Source organism: Anomaloglossus baeobatrachus, chromosome 7 (assembly GCF_048569485.1).
Source record: "Anomaloglossus baeobatrachus isolate aAnoBae1 chromosome 7, aAnoBae1.hap1, whole genome shotgun sequence".
Classification (NCBI taxonomy): Eukaryota; Metazoa; Chordata; class Amphibia; order Anura; family Aromobatidae; genus Anomaloglossus; species Anomaloglossus baeobatrachus.
The window spans coordinates 310,480,508-310,494,886 of NC_134359.1; the positions used below are offsets into that span (position 1 = coordinate 310,480,508).

General features: G+C 50.5%; 1 protein-coding gene across 1 annotated transcript in view; it reads left to right on the forward strand.

Moving 5' to 3' along the window:
* The first annotated feature begins 2,245 nt into the window (after positions 1 to 2,245).
* Positions 2,246 to 14,379, forward strand: part of RUSF1 (RUS family member 1) — a 38,920-nt gene continuing 26,786 nt past the window's right edge. Inside the window, exons 1-4 of the mRNA XM_075319915.1 lie at positions 2,246 to 2,368; positions 2,904 to 3,018; positions 3,093 to 3,138; positions 3,209 to 3,241. Of these exons, the coding sequence (XP_075176030.1) occupies positions 2,246 to 2,368; positions 2,904 to 3,018; positions 3,093 to 3,138; positions 3,209 to 3,241 (317 nt within the window). The remainder of the gene's footprint in view (positions 2,369 to 2,903; positions 3,019 to 3,092; positions 3,139 to 3,208; positions 3,242 to 14,379) is intronic.

Here is a 14,379-nt window from a genome sequence, read left to right on the forward strand (position 1 = left end):
GCAGCGATGAAGGAAGTATCCAGGATTCTTCTTTGGGCAGAGAAGCATATCCCCATTATTTCAGCTGTCCATATCCCAGGGGTAGACAACTGGGCCACAGACTTTCTCAGCAGGCAAGGTCTAGCGGCAGGGGAATGGTCCCTCCACAACAAAGTGTTCCATCAGATCACTCTTCGTTGGGGACTCCCGGATGTGGACCTCATGGCATCTCGAATGAATGCCAAAATACGTCCCTTCATATCCCGGTCGAGAGACCCGCTAGCGATCGGCTCCGACGCCCTAGTCTTTCCGTGGGCGCAGTTCCGCCTACCCTACATCTTCCCTCCGTTTCCTCTCATTCCGAGAGTAATCAAGAAAATCAAAACTGAGGGAATCCCGGTGATCCTTGTGGCCCCGGACTGGCCCAGGAGAGCTTCTCCAACTGCTCGGCGACACTCCCTGGCGTCTTCCCGACCACCCGGATCTTCTGTCGCAAGGTCCAATATTCCACCAGAATACAGCACAGCTGCATTTGACGGCGTGGCGCTTGAATCCTTGATTCTAGCCAAGTCAGGTCTTCTAAGGTAGTTCATACCATGCTTAATGCTCGGAAGCCCTCCTCCGCCAGTATCTATCACAGGACCTGGAAGACCTATCTTTCCTGGTGTGACCATCATAATCGGTCGCCCCTTACCTTTTCAATCCCTAAAGATCTTGCCTTTCTGCAAGACGGTCTGGACTCGGGACTAGCTCTCAGTACCCTTAAAGGACAAGTTTCTGCCTTGTCAGTATTTTTCCAGAAGCGGCTGGCTTCTCGCCCTCAGGTCCATACCTTTCTTCAAGAGGTGGCGCATTTGGTCCCTCCTTATCGCCATCCCTTAGATCCCTGGGATCTGAATCTGGTTCTCGGAGCTCTTCAGCTTCCTCCCTTCGAACCTCTGAGAGAAATCTCTCTTCAACGACTGTCCTGGAAGGTTGCCTTTTTAGTCGCCATTACCTCTATGAGGCGAGTGTCCGAACTAGCGGCTCTTTCCGGTCGCTCACCTTACCTGATTTTCCATCATGATAATGTGGTCCTTTGGCCTTCCCCCGCTTTTCTCCCGAAGGTCGTATCTTCTTTCCACTTAAACGAGGACATTGTGTTGCCGTCATTCTGCCCGGGCCCGGTCCACTCTTTTGAAAAAGCCCTTCACACTCTGGATCTCGTCGGGGCTCTGCGGATCTACATCTCCGAACAGCGCCGTTGCGCAAGTCCGATGCCCTCTTCGTCCTCTCACAAGGACACAAAAAGGGTAATCCGGCTTCTAAATCCACGATTTCTCGATGGATTAGGACTGCCATCTGTGAGGGTTACAGAGCACGAGGTTTTGTTCCTCCTCAATCTGTGCGGGCCCACTCTACGCGAGCAGTGGGTGCCTCCTGGGCTATCCGCCATCAGGCTTCGGCGGCCCAACTTTGCAAGGCTGCTACCTGGTCCAGTGTGCACACGTTTACAAAATTCTACAGAGTGCATACGCATGCCTCCGCGGATGCTGCTCTTGGAAGACAAGTCCTTCAGGCGGCAGTGGCCCATTTATAAGTGGCCACTGCTCGGTTTCTTGACAGTGTTGATATGTGTTCACTGCAGTTGCAGTTGTTAGCTCTTAGTCTTATGTTATACACTGTTAATAGTACCGTTCCCACCCAGGGACTGCTTTGGGACGTCCCACTGTCTGTGTACCCCAATGAAAAGGCGAGAAAGGAAAGGACATTTTTGTGTACTCACCGTAAAATGTCTTTCTTGGAGCCTTTCATTGGGGGACACAGCTCCCGCCCTTGTGGTTTTGGTTGTCCTTCTCCTACTGCTTTTACACCAAACTGAGCTAGTTTCCTGCCTAGCTAGGGTATATCCTGTGGGGGAGGAGCTAACACTTTTGCAAATCTAGTGTCACGCCTCCCCTGGAGACACTAACTACCCACTGTCTGTGTCCCCAAATGAAAGGCTCCAAGGAAGACATTTTACGGTGAGTACACAAAAATCTCATTTTATTTATTTATTTTTTTTTTTGTTATTTTACACATAAAGGAAATAAACATAACAAAACGTGTGTAATTGCAATAATTTTCTGGGAGAAACACTTCATAATCTGGAACAATTTCAAGGGCGCTAACACTTTTTTTGCCCTGACAGTCAAGATAAGTTTTGAACTTTCAAGATATTTTTTAAAAATGTCTACACATATGAAGTGTATCCGGGGCAGGAGAAAGGCTGCCTTCCTCACACTGTATGGAGACGCTGAGCCATGTGACCGCTGCCACCATTCTCTTACAGACGCTGTTCCTCCCTCATGGTTTTCCAGACAGCGTTAGTCAAGACTATTTGGAGTATCAGCTTTGGGACACATTGCAGGTGACTGAGTGTGGGGGGTAGCTGAGGGCGCCCGCATCTCACGTCTGGGGGAGGGGGCCGAGGTGCGCCCGCGTCGGGCGTCTGGGGCCGAGGGTGCTGGGTCTCTGGGAGAGGAGCTTAGGGCGCCCGCGTTGTGCGTGTGGGGGGAGAGGGCGCCCGCGTTGTGCGTGTGGGGGGAGGGAGCGCCCGCGTTGTGCGTGTGGGGGGAGGGGGCGCCCGCGTTGTGCGTGTGGGGGGAGGGGGCTGAGGGCGTCGGGCATCTGGCGGAGGGGCCGAGGGTGCTGGGTGTTTGGGGGTGGAGCTTAGGGCGCCCGTGTCGGGCGTCTGGGGGAGGGGGCTGAGGGGAGGGGCCGAGGGTGCTGGGTGTCTGGGGGAGGGGGCTGAGGGCGCCCGCGTCGGACGTCTTGGGGAGGGGCCGAGGGCGCCGGGTGTCTGGCGGAGGGGTTGAGGGCGCCGGGTATCTGGGGGAGGAGCTTAGGGCACCCGCGTCGGGCGTCTGGAGGGGGTAGTGACCTCTCGTTTTTTTGCCCTTCAGGCCTTCTCCAGCAGCGTCACAGGTTCACTGGCCACACATGCTCTTCTCCGTGGATCAGGCGTCGGTGACAGCTCAGCCACTGTGACAGCCGCCACTATCACCTGGATCCTTCGAGGTGCCTGTCGTCTTTCGCCCTCTTTTGCTCTCCATTGTTGCTGGCTTCTGACCCGTCTTTTTCTCATTGTGTAGATGGCACTGGGATGATTGGACGCATTCTGTTTGCCTGGATGAAGGGGTAGGAGCCGGTTCTGTAGAGTACGAGCTCTTGTGCTGAAGAAATATCTATAAGCCACTCTCTCTTACAGGAGCCGCCTTGACTGTGATGCCAAGCGATGGAGGTAACTATTAAGCTTCATGTCTGTGCTGTATAATCCATTGCTGACGTAATCACTGCTCCGGCAGAGCCTCCTGACATCACTGTATCCAGAGACTTAATCACTGAGCCTCCTGACATCACTGTATCCAGAGACGTAATGACTGAGCCTCCTGACATCACTGTATCCAGAGACGTAATGACTGAGCCTCCTGACATCACTGTATCCAGAGACGTAATCACTGAGCCTCCTGACATCACTGTATCCAGAGACGTAATCACTGAGCCTCCTGACATCACTGTATCCAGAGACGTAATCACTGAGCCTCCTGACATCACTGTATCCAGAGACGTAATTACTGCTCCTGGCAGAGCCTCCTGACATCACTGTATCCAGAGACGTAATCACTGCTCCAGGCAGAGCCTCCTGACATCACTATATCCAGAGATGTAATTACTGCTCCAGGCAGAGCCTCCTGACATCACTGTATCCAGAGACGTAATCACTGCTCCGGCAGAGCCTCCTGACATCACTGTATCCAGAGACCTAATCACTGCCCCGTGCAGAGCCTACTGACATCACTATATCCAGAGACATAATCACTGCTCCGGGCAGAGCCTCCTGACATCATTGTATCCAGAGACCTAATCACTGCCCCGTGCAGAGCCTACTGACATCACTATATCCAGAGACATAATCACTGCTCCGGGCAGAGCCTCCTGACATCATTGTATCCAGAGACCTAATCACTGCCCCGTTCAGAGCCTACTGACAGCACTGTATCCAGAGACTTAATCACTGCTCCGTGCAGAGCCTCCTGACATTACTATATCCAGAGACGTAATCACTGAGCCTCCTGACATCACTATATCCAGAGACGTAATCACTGCTCCGGGCAGAGCCTCCTGACATCACTGTATCCAGAGACGTAATCACTGCTCCGGCAGAGCCTCCTGACATCACTATATCCAGAGACGTAATCACTGCTCCGGCAGAGCCTCCTGACATCACTGTATCCAGAGACGTAATCACTGCTTCGGCAGAGCCTCCTGACATCACTATATCCAGAGACGTAATTACTGCTCCGGGCAGAGCCTCCTGACATCACTGTATCCAGAGACGTAATCACTGAGCCTCCTGACATCACATTGCATTGCTTCAATGCTTCTACTCTGAGATATACAATCAAGGCTAAAAGTGTTGGCGCCCTTGAAAGTGTTCCAGAAAATTATTGCCATCACATGTTTTGTTATACACAGGTTATTTCCTTTATCTGCATTGGCACAACATAATTTCACACAAAGCCCCCAAAATAGGCTGGTTAAAATTATTGGTAGCTTTCCAAAATTGTGGGTGAAACTTTGTTTCAACCATGTTTAGGTCGTTCAGACTTTCCTGTGGCAAGTAACGGGTTCGGGCAATATGGAAATCACAGCTGAAACCAGATAAAAAGGGGAGACGCTGCCTCAATCTTTGCTTTGTGTCTGAGTGTGCCGCACTAAAGGCTGCTTTACACCAGACAATCTATCGTGCGATAGATCGTCGGGGTCACGGTTTTTGTGACGCACATCCGGCATCGCTGGTGATGCCGGCCTGTGTGACGCCTCCTAGCGACGCAGCATCGCTCACAAATCGTGAGTCGTGTACTGCTCGCTAGGTTCCATAATATCGTTTAATTTAGTTGTTTATCGTTTCCGGGGTAGCACACGTCGCTCCGTGTGACGCCCCGGGAACGATGAACAGCAGCTCACCTGCGTCACGCGGCCGCCGCCGGCTATGTGAAGGAAGGAGGTGGGCGGGATGTTTACGTCCCGCTCCTCTCCGCCCCTCCGCTTCCATTGGCCGGCGGCCGTGTGACGTCACTGTGACGCCGAACGTCCCTCCCACTCCAGGAAGTGGACGTTCGCCGCCCACAGCGAGGTCGCACGAGAGGTAAGTACATGTGACGGGGGTTACCGACTTTATGCGACACGGGCAGCGATTTGCCCGTGACGCAAAAAGGACGGAGGCGGGTACGATCGATCGTGAAATTGTGCAATCGGTCGTACCGTGTAAAGCCCCCTTAAGCCTGAAGAACAGAAAGAGGAGAAGAGAATTGAGGACTGGAGAACCAAAATTGTTGAAAAATGCCAACAATCTCAAGGTTCCACGTCTATCTCCAGAGATCTTGATGTTCCTTTGTCCACATTGAGCAGTATAATGGAGATGTTTACAACCCATGGCGCTGTAGCTAATCTCCCTGGATGTGGCTGGCAGAGAAAAATTGATGAAAGGTTGTAACGCAGGATGGTCCAGATGGTGGATATGTCCCATAAATTAAGAACTGTAATCCGGCACACAAAATTGGTGTCAAAATTTGAAAAATATTTATTTAACAAGCAAAATTGTTATGATTCAGTGACTGAGGAGCATCAATCGGGGCAAAAACTAGGGAACCCAGAGAATCACCAGAGTGGTTGGAAACTCGGCTCAATGCAGACCTGTAACTGACAGCACAACTAAAAGGAGCTGTGGGACGTGCCTAGGATGACCTAGTCGTCTCGACACAGCCGGAGAACTAATTATTCCTAAAGAGAGAAAAACAAGGAAAACTAATCTGCCTCAGAGCAGTTCCCCAAAGACATAGATAGCCCCCAAACATTTTAAAGCCGGGGAGACCAGATGAAACACGGAACACAGGTAGAAAACAGATTCAGCAAAGATGAGGTCCAAACTATAGAGGAAAAGACAGAAAAGAGTACTGTCTTCAGCAGTAAAAACCCTAAAAAAAAACACAACACACCTGATAGGAAAAAAGATGAGACCACACGGCCTTTCCCCCACTATATCAGTACTCTGTAACTGAAATCCAAGCAAAACACTAATATAGAGGAAGGACTGACATTAATACCAAGCATGACAAAACAAAAATACATTGCAGAATATGGAGCAAGGTACACAGACATTCCCAGCAGGGAGTGATCCAACTCCACCCAGAACTCCACACAAGCAAAACCACGAGCCAAGCCTTAATACTACAGAAATAAAAACGACAAGAAAGTGGAAATAAACCAGCAAATGGTACAAAGACAAAACTTATCTGTAAGGAGTTCAGGTGGAAAAAGAAGATAGGGCAGGCTCCAGAATGTCCACAGCACCACAGGAGACAACCTAGATCACCGGCCCAGACTGAGAGAACACTACTCAGTTATATAGGCCCAGTCTGAGCAGCCTGATTTCCAATCATCATCAGCTGTCTGGCTTCTGTTAAGCAGACCAACTCTACTACCAGCACTGGCCACAAGAGGGAGCCCCAAACCGGAGCCCAGTCCAAATGTGTTCACAACACAAAATGCTGTGGGAAGAAATTGACATTTCGGTCATTAGACCTTCCTCAGAGTCACAGTGTAATACAGAAAAGAAATAAAGAACAATATCACAAAATGGTACAGACATGCTAATCAGTATTATTGTGTGATATTCACTACAAAAAAGGGACGTCTCCCTGCTCTCTCCTCCTCTTTATCTCCCTCCTTTTTCTCCCTTTTTCCAATACTTTTTCTGTTTTTTAGGAATCTACAGTCTATTTCTTTATAAGTGTTGAATAGGGGGACACATACAGTGCCTACAAGTAGTATTCAACCCCCTGCAGATTTAGCAGGTTTGATAAGGCTAAGTTCACATTTCCGTTGTTTTGTATCAGTCACATGCGTCGCTTGACGCATGTGACTGATGCGCTGTTCAACGCTGTACAACGGATGACAAAGAACAGAATTCGGATTCCGTTGTGTGCGGGGGGCGGAGTTCGGGGGGGGAGCCGAGCGGGGCCGTGGCACGGAGGACGTCAGTGCCGCAGGGACTGCAGGACAGGTGTGTGTGTGTGTGTGTATACACATGCTGAATGCGGGAGGGGGCGGAGCCGAGCGGGGGGCGGGGCGAGGCGCTGAGGATGTCAGTGGCAGTGCTGCGGTCTGCATGGCTGGGGACAGGTGAGTGTGTGTGTGTGTGTGCCCATGTATGTGTGTGCACATGCGGAGTGCGAGAGGGGGCGGAGCCGAGCGGGGGGCGGGGCCAGACGAGGGTGTCAGTGGCAGTGCATGGCTGGGGACAGGTGTGTGTAGGGGTGTGTGTGTGTACACACACATGTGCGGGAGGGGGCGGGGCCGAGCGGGGAAGTGTCGGCCTCCCTGCACACGTAACCAGACTAAATATCGGGTAGCAAAGCACCCGATGTTTACCTTGGTTACCCGATATTTACCTTGGTTACGGGCCTACACCGCTTAGCGCTGGCTCCTTGCACCGTAACCAGGGTAAATATCGGGTAACCAACCACAGCTGGTGACGTGTGCAGGGAGCCAGAGAACATGTGCAGCGAAATCCGACGGATCTCGCTGCTCAAAAAACGTTACATGCTGCGTTCCTCCCGCCCAGCGGTCAGTCGTTCCACGACTGATCAGTCGGGCGGAGGGTGCAACGCAGCATCATCAGTCACAATCCGCTGCTCATACAAGTCTATGGGAGCAACGGAATCCGCTAAACGGATTCCGTTGTTTACAAGAGCAGCGGATTGTGACTGATACATTTTAGTGGAAATGTGAACTTAGCCTAAGATGCAAATAAGTTAGATCCTGCAAACTTCAAACAAGAGCAGGATTTATTAACAGATGCATAAATCTTACAAACCAACAAGTTCTGTTGCTGAGTTAAATTTTAATAAATTTTCAACATAAAAGTGTGGGTCTATTATGATTCAACCCCTAGGTTTAATATTTTGTGGAATAACCCTTGTTTGCAATTACAGCTAATAATCGTCTTTATAAGACCTGATCAGGCCGGCACAAGTCTTTGGAGTTATCTTGGCCCACTCCTCCATGCAGATCTTCTCCAAGTTATCTAGGTTCTTTGGGTGTCTCATGTGGACTTTAATCTTGAGCTCCTTCCACAAGTTTTCAATTGGGTTAAGGTCAGGAGACTGACTAGGCCACTGCAACACCTTGATTTTTTCCCTCTTGAACCAGGCCTTGGTTTTCTTGGCTGTGTGCTTTGGGTCGTTGTCTTGTTGGGAGATGAAATGACGACCCATCTTAAGATCCTTGATGGAGGAGCGGAGGTTCTTGGCCAAAATCTCCAGGTAGGCCGTGCTATCCATCTTCCCATGGATGCGGACCAGATGGCCAGGCCCCTTGGCTGAGAAACAGCCCCACAGCATGATGCTGCCACCACCATGCTTGACTGTAGGGATGGTATTCTTGGGGTCGTATGCAGTGCCATCCAGTCTCCAAACGTCACGTGTGTGGTTGGCACCAAAGATCTCGATCTTGGTCTCATCAGACCAGAGAACCTTGAACCAGTCTGTCTGAGTCCTCCAAGTGATCATGAGCAAACTGTAGACGAGCCTTTACGTGACGCTTTTTGAAAGTAAAGGTACCTTACGGGCTCGTCTGGAACGGAGACCATTGCGGTGGAGTACGTTACTTATGGTATTGACTGAAACCAATGTCCCCACTGCCATGAGATCTTCCCGGAGCTCCTTCCTTGTTGTCCTTGGGTTAGCCTTGACTCTTCGGACAAGCCTGGCCTCTGCACGGGTGGAAACTTTCAAAGGCTGTCCAGGCCGTGGAAGGCTAACAGTAGTTCCATAAGCCTTCCACTTCCGGATGATGCTCCCAACAGTGGGGACAGGTAAGCCCAACTCCTTGGAAAGGGTTTTGTACCCCTTGCCAGCCTTGTGACCCTCCACGATCTTGTCTCTGATGGCCTTGGAATGCTCCTTTGTCTTTCCCATGTTGACCAAGTATGAGTGCTGTTCACAAGTTTGGGGAGGGTCTTAATTAGTCAGAAAAGGCTGGAAAAAGAGATAATTAATCCAAACATGTGAAGCTCATTGTTCTTTGTGCCTGAAATACTTCTTAATACTTTAGGGGAACCAAACAGAATTCTGGTGGATTGAGGGGTTGAATAATAAATGACCCTCTGAATAAACTTTTCACCATTTAAAAAAAAAAAAAGAAATAACATTCTTTTTTGCTGCATTTCACACTTCCAGGCTGATCTACAGTCCAAATGTCACAATGCCAAGTTACTTCCGAATGTGTAAACCTGCTAAATCTGCAGGGGGGTGAATACTACTTGTAGGCACTGTATGTAGTAGTATCAATTATCATTAACTAATCCTATCTATTTATAACCCACAGTCCGTTCTTCAGGAATCCTATATTCAATTCTCTCATATAAGTATTTAGTAAGGTAACGCTGGTACACTAATGCCAATCACATATCCTTTTTAGCCAACCAAATACATCACTTCCGGTAAGCAACTCCGAGGGTGACGCATGCGCAATTGGTGACAACCATATGTGTTGTGTCCATTGCAGCCGGACGCGTCACTTCCGGTGGGGAGTTCCGGAGGTGACGTGCTCGGCACTAATAACATTAGTTTCACACTCCCATGAACACATTATAGCTGACCGGGATATCCGGAGGTGACACTTCTAGCCTCATCGGACAGGTTTGCACTTTCCTACTAACAAATGAGCGAGCTATAACATAACAGCCAGCAGCCACAAGAGAGACACACACACACACACACACACACACCCACACCGCACAGTCAGCTTCCAAATAGCGCATTTTCCAGGTGATACACAACACACGCACTGGGGGGTTGTTATGACCCCATCTTTTAGTGCTTTCTATGTTTTGCAATGTAATAAGCCTCATGAGCCCGGTGTTATCCCTCTTGTACCTCCTGTGGCTTTATAAGCAGGGTGCAGATATAGACTCGGGTACTTTGTATTTTCTTTAACCGCAGATGCTGCTGTGATCCCTTATAAAGACCCCTCATGTGCGCTGCCGTTTTTCTTACTGTTCTTTGTATAATGTGATGAGATATCTTCTGTTTTCTTTGCTTTTGTATGACTTCAGGCAAGATTGCCTTGAATTTATTTATATATATATATATATATATATATATATATATATATATATATATACTGCTTCTGAGTGAAAGATGCATATAAATGTCCCTTTTTATGTAGTGCATATCACACAATAATACTGATTATCATGTTTGTACCATTTGTGATATTGTTCTTTATTTCTTGTTATCTGTATTACAGTGTGAATCTGAGGAAGGTCTAATGACCGAAACGTCATTTACTTCACACAGTATTTTGCTTGTTAAATAAATATTTTTCAAATTTTGACGCCAATTTTGTGTGCCGGATTATTATTTATTATTATAGCGCCATCAATTCCATGGCGCTTTACATGTGAAAGGGGTATACATAATAAGGACAAGAACAATAATCATAAACAATACAAGATACAGACAGGTACAGGAGGATAGAGGTCCCTGCCCGCGAGGGCTCAGTCTACAAGGGATAGGGGAGGATACAATAGGTGAGGGTAGAGCTGATTACAGTTGTTAATTTATGGGTTTGGACGCCATCCGGGCACCAAAGAAACTTTTTTATCATTTCCGGGAGTGCCGTTCTTCCATATTATTGATAACCCCCAATCAAGATCTGTCAACTATCCTTCCATATCTGAGTGACATGTAACGCTATGGAGGAGACCCCAGAGGACCCCACTGCTGACAGAAAAAAGCCAAAATGAACGTGAGTAACCAAAATCCTTCTGGGAAAGCGTCTTGTGGACAGAGGAGACAAGATGCAGGTTTATGGTAAAGCGCATCATTCTACTGTTTACTGAAAAGGGAATGAGCCCTATAAAAAGTAAAGATCACAGCACCTACAGGCACATATGAGGAAGGGCAGAGATGTTTGGGGTTTTTTTTGTTTTGCTGCCTCTGGCACTGGGTACAGAGACTGTGTACAAGACATCATGAAATCTGAAGATTATCTGAGGATTCTGGGTAGTAATGTAGAGCCCAGTGTCAGAAAGCCGGGTATAGTCCTAGGTCAGGGGTCTCTAGCAGGACATTGACCCCAAACACATCAATAAGCCCCAGAAATGGATGGAAACAAAGCCCTGGAGAGATCTGAAGAGGCCGAGATGAGTCCGGATCTAAACCCCATTCACACCTGTGGAGAGATCTGAAAATAGGAGACGTTGCCTTCAGATATGAGAGACCTGGAGGCTTTTATAAAGAAGAGCCTGAGACTCCAGGTGAGAGGAGGAAGAAGCTTGTGGATGGGTATAGGAGGCGACTGATGGAAGGGATTTATTCCAAAGGTTGTGGGTGCCAACAATTCTGACCGGCCCATTTTTGGAGTTTTGTCCTATTGTCCCGAGCGTCTCCGGTCTTTGGGAGACATGTGACAGGATTGTGACCTAAGGCAGGCTTTGCACGCTGCAACATCGGTAACAATGTGTTACCGACGCTGCAGCGATTGTCCCTGCCCCCGTCGCAGGTGCGATATCTTGTGATTGCTGCCGTAGCAAACATTATCGCTACGCCAGCTTCACATGCGCTCACCTGTCGTGCGATGTCGCTCTGGCCGGCGACCCGCCTCCTTCCTAAGAGGGCGGGTTGTGCAGTGTCACAACAACGTCACACGGCAGGCGGCCAATAGAAGCGGAGGGGCGGAGATGAGCAGGATGTAAACATCCCACCCACCTCCTTCCGCAGAGCCGGCGTGAGACAGGGTGACGCAGGTAGATGTTCCTCGCTCCTGCGGTTTTATACACAGCGATGTGTGCTGCCGCAGGAACGAGGAACAACATCGTACCTGTCGCTGCTGCCAAATAATAGAAATTACCGACGCCACACCGATGATACGATAATGACGCTTTTGCGCTCGTTAATTGTATCAAAAAGGATTTACACACTACGATATCGACTGCGATGCCGGATGTGCGTCACTTTCGATTTGACCCCACCGATATCGCACCTGCCATGTCGTAGTGTGCAAAGCCCGCCTAAGTCTCACATTGCCTTGTCAGACTTTGGATATGAAACATTTTTGCTTTCTTTTAGTGCAGCAAGGGTTAAGGACTATTTCCTTGCTTGGTAGTTCCTTGTTAGTTCATTCCCCTTCCTTTTTAAATAGTCACATGTTCCTTCACCTGATGCTGGTTATAGAAAGCATTGTAAGCTGTTGAAGCCGTGCCGCCTGCAGTCCTGGTTCTTGGCTGCAGCAGTTACATTTCCGCCTGCAGTCCTGGTTCTTGGCTGCAGCAGTTAGGTTGCCGCCTGCAGTCCTGGTTCTTGGCTGCAGCAGTTAGGTTGCCGCCTGCAGTCCTGGTTCTTGGCTGCAGCAGTTAGGTTGCCGCCTGCAGTCCTGGTTCTTGGCTGCAGCAGTTAGGTTGCCGCCTGCAGTCCTGGTTCTTGGCTGCAGCAGTTAGGTTGCCGCCTGCAGTCCGGGTTCTTGGCTGCAGCAGTTAGGTTGCCGCCTGCAGTCCTGGTTCTTGGCTGCAGCAGTTAGGTTGCCGCCTGCAGTCCTGGTTCTTGGCTGCAGCAGTTAGGTTGCCGCCTGCAGTCCTGGTTCTTGGCTGCAGCAGTTAGGTTGCCGCCTGCAGTCCTGGTTCTTGGCTGCAGCAGTTAGGTTGCCGTCTGCAGTCCTGGTTCTTGGCTGCAGCAGTTACGTTGCCGCCTGCAGTCCTGGTTCTTGGCTGCAGCAGTTAGGTTGCCGCCTGCAGCCCTGGTTCTTAGCTGCAGCAGTAACGTTGCCGCCTGCAGTCCTGGTTCTTGGCTGCAGCAGTTAGGTTGCCGCCTGCAGCCCTGGTTCTTGGCTGCAGCAGTTAGGTTGCCGCCTGCAGTCCTGGTTCTTGGCTGCAGCAGTTAGGTTGCCGCCTGCAGTCCTGGTTCTTGGCTGCAGCAGTTAGGTTGCCGCCTGCAGTCCTGGTTCTTGGCTGCAGCAGTTAGGTTGCCGCCTGCAGTCCTGGTTCTTGGCTGCAGCAGTTAGGTTGCCGCCTGCAGCCCTGGTTCTTAGATGCAGCAGTTACGTTGCCGCCTGCAGTCCTGGTTCTTGGCTGCAGCAGTTAGGTTGCCGCCTGCAGTCTTGGTTCTTGGCTGCAGCATTTAGGTTGCCGCCTGCAGTCCTGGTTCTTGGCTGCAGCAGTTACGTTGCCGCCTGCAGTCCTGGTTCTTGGCTGCAGCAGTTAGGTTGCCGCCTGCAGTCCTGGTTCTTGGCTTCAGCAGTTAGGTTGCCGCCTGCAGCCCTGGTTCTTAGCTGCAGCAGTTACATTGCCGCCTGCAGTCCTGGTTCTTGGCTGCAGCAGTTAGGTTGCCGCCTGCAGTCCTGGTTCTTGGCTGCAGCAGTTAGGTTGCCGCCTGCAGTCCTGGTTCTTGGCTTCAGCAGTTAGGTTGCCGCCTGCAGCTCTGGTTCTTAGCTGCAGCAGTTACATTGTCGCCTGCAGTCCTGGTTCTTGGCTGCAGCAGTTAGGTTGCCGCCTGCAGTCCTGGTTCTTGGTTGCAGCAGTTAGGTTGCCGCCTGCAGTCCTGGTTCTTGGCTGCAGCAGTTAGGTTGCCGCCTGCAGTCCTGGTTCTTGGCTGCAGCAGTTAGGTTGCCGCCTGCAGTCCTGGTTCTTGGCTGCAGCAGTTAGGTTGCCGCCTGCAGTCCTGGTTCTTGGCTGCAGCAGTTAGGTTGCCGCCTGCAGCCCTGGTTCTTGGCTGCAGCAGTTAGGTTGCCGCCTGCAGCCCTGGTTCTTGGCTGCAGCAGTTAGGTTGCCGCCTGCAGTCCTGGTTCTTGGCTGCAGCAGTTAGGTTGCCGCCTGCAGTCCTGGTTCTTGGCTGCAGCAGTTAGGTTGCCGCCTGCAGTCCTGGTTCTTGGCTGCAGCAGTTAGGTTGCCGCCTGCAGTCCTGGTTCTTGGCTGCAGCAGTTAGGTTGCCGCCTGCAGTCCTGGTTCTTGGCTGCAGCAGTTAGGTTGCCGCCTGCAGTCCTGGTTCTTGGCTGCAGCAGTTAGGTTGCCGCCTGCAGTCCTGGTCCTTGGCTGCAGCAGTTAGGTTGCCGCCTGCAGTCCTGGTTCTTGGCTGCAGCAGTTACGTTGCCGCCTACAGCCCTGGTTTTTGGCTGCAGCAGTTGGTGCATATCCCCTCCCTAGTGTCTTATTACAGTAGTGGTGACATCTGGTGCACTCACCGGCCTGGGCACTATACAGGTTGAATGTAGGAACAGGGACTAGGCACGTGACGGCGACGAGGGGAAGGACTTGTATAGGGACGTTGGGGAACCCCAAGGGTTGGATACAGGTTAGGGTCGGGGCACCTCCTATCGGCT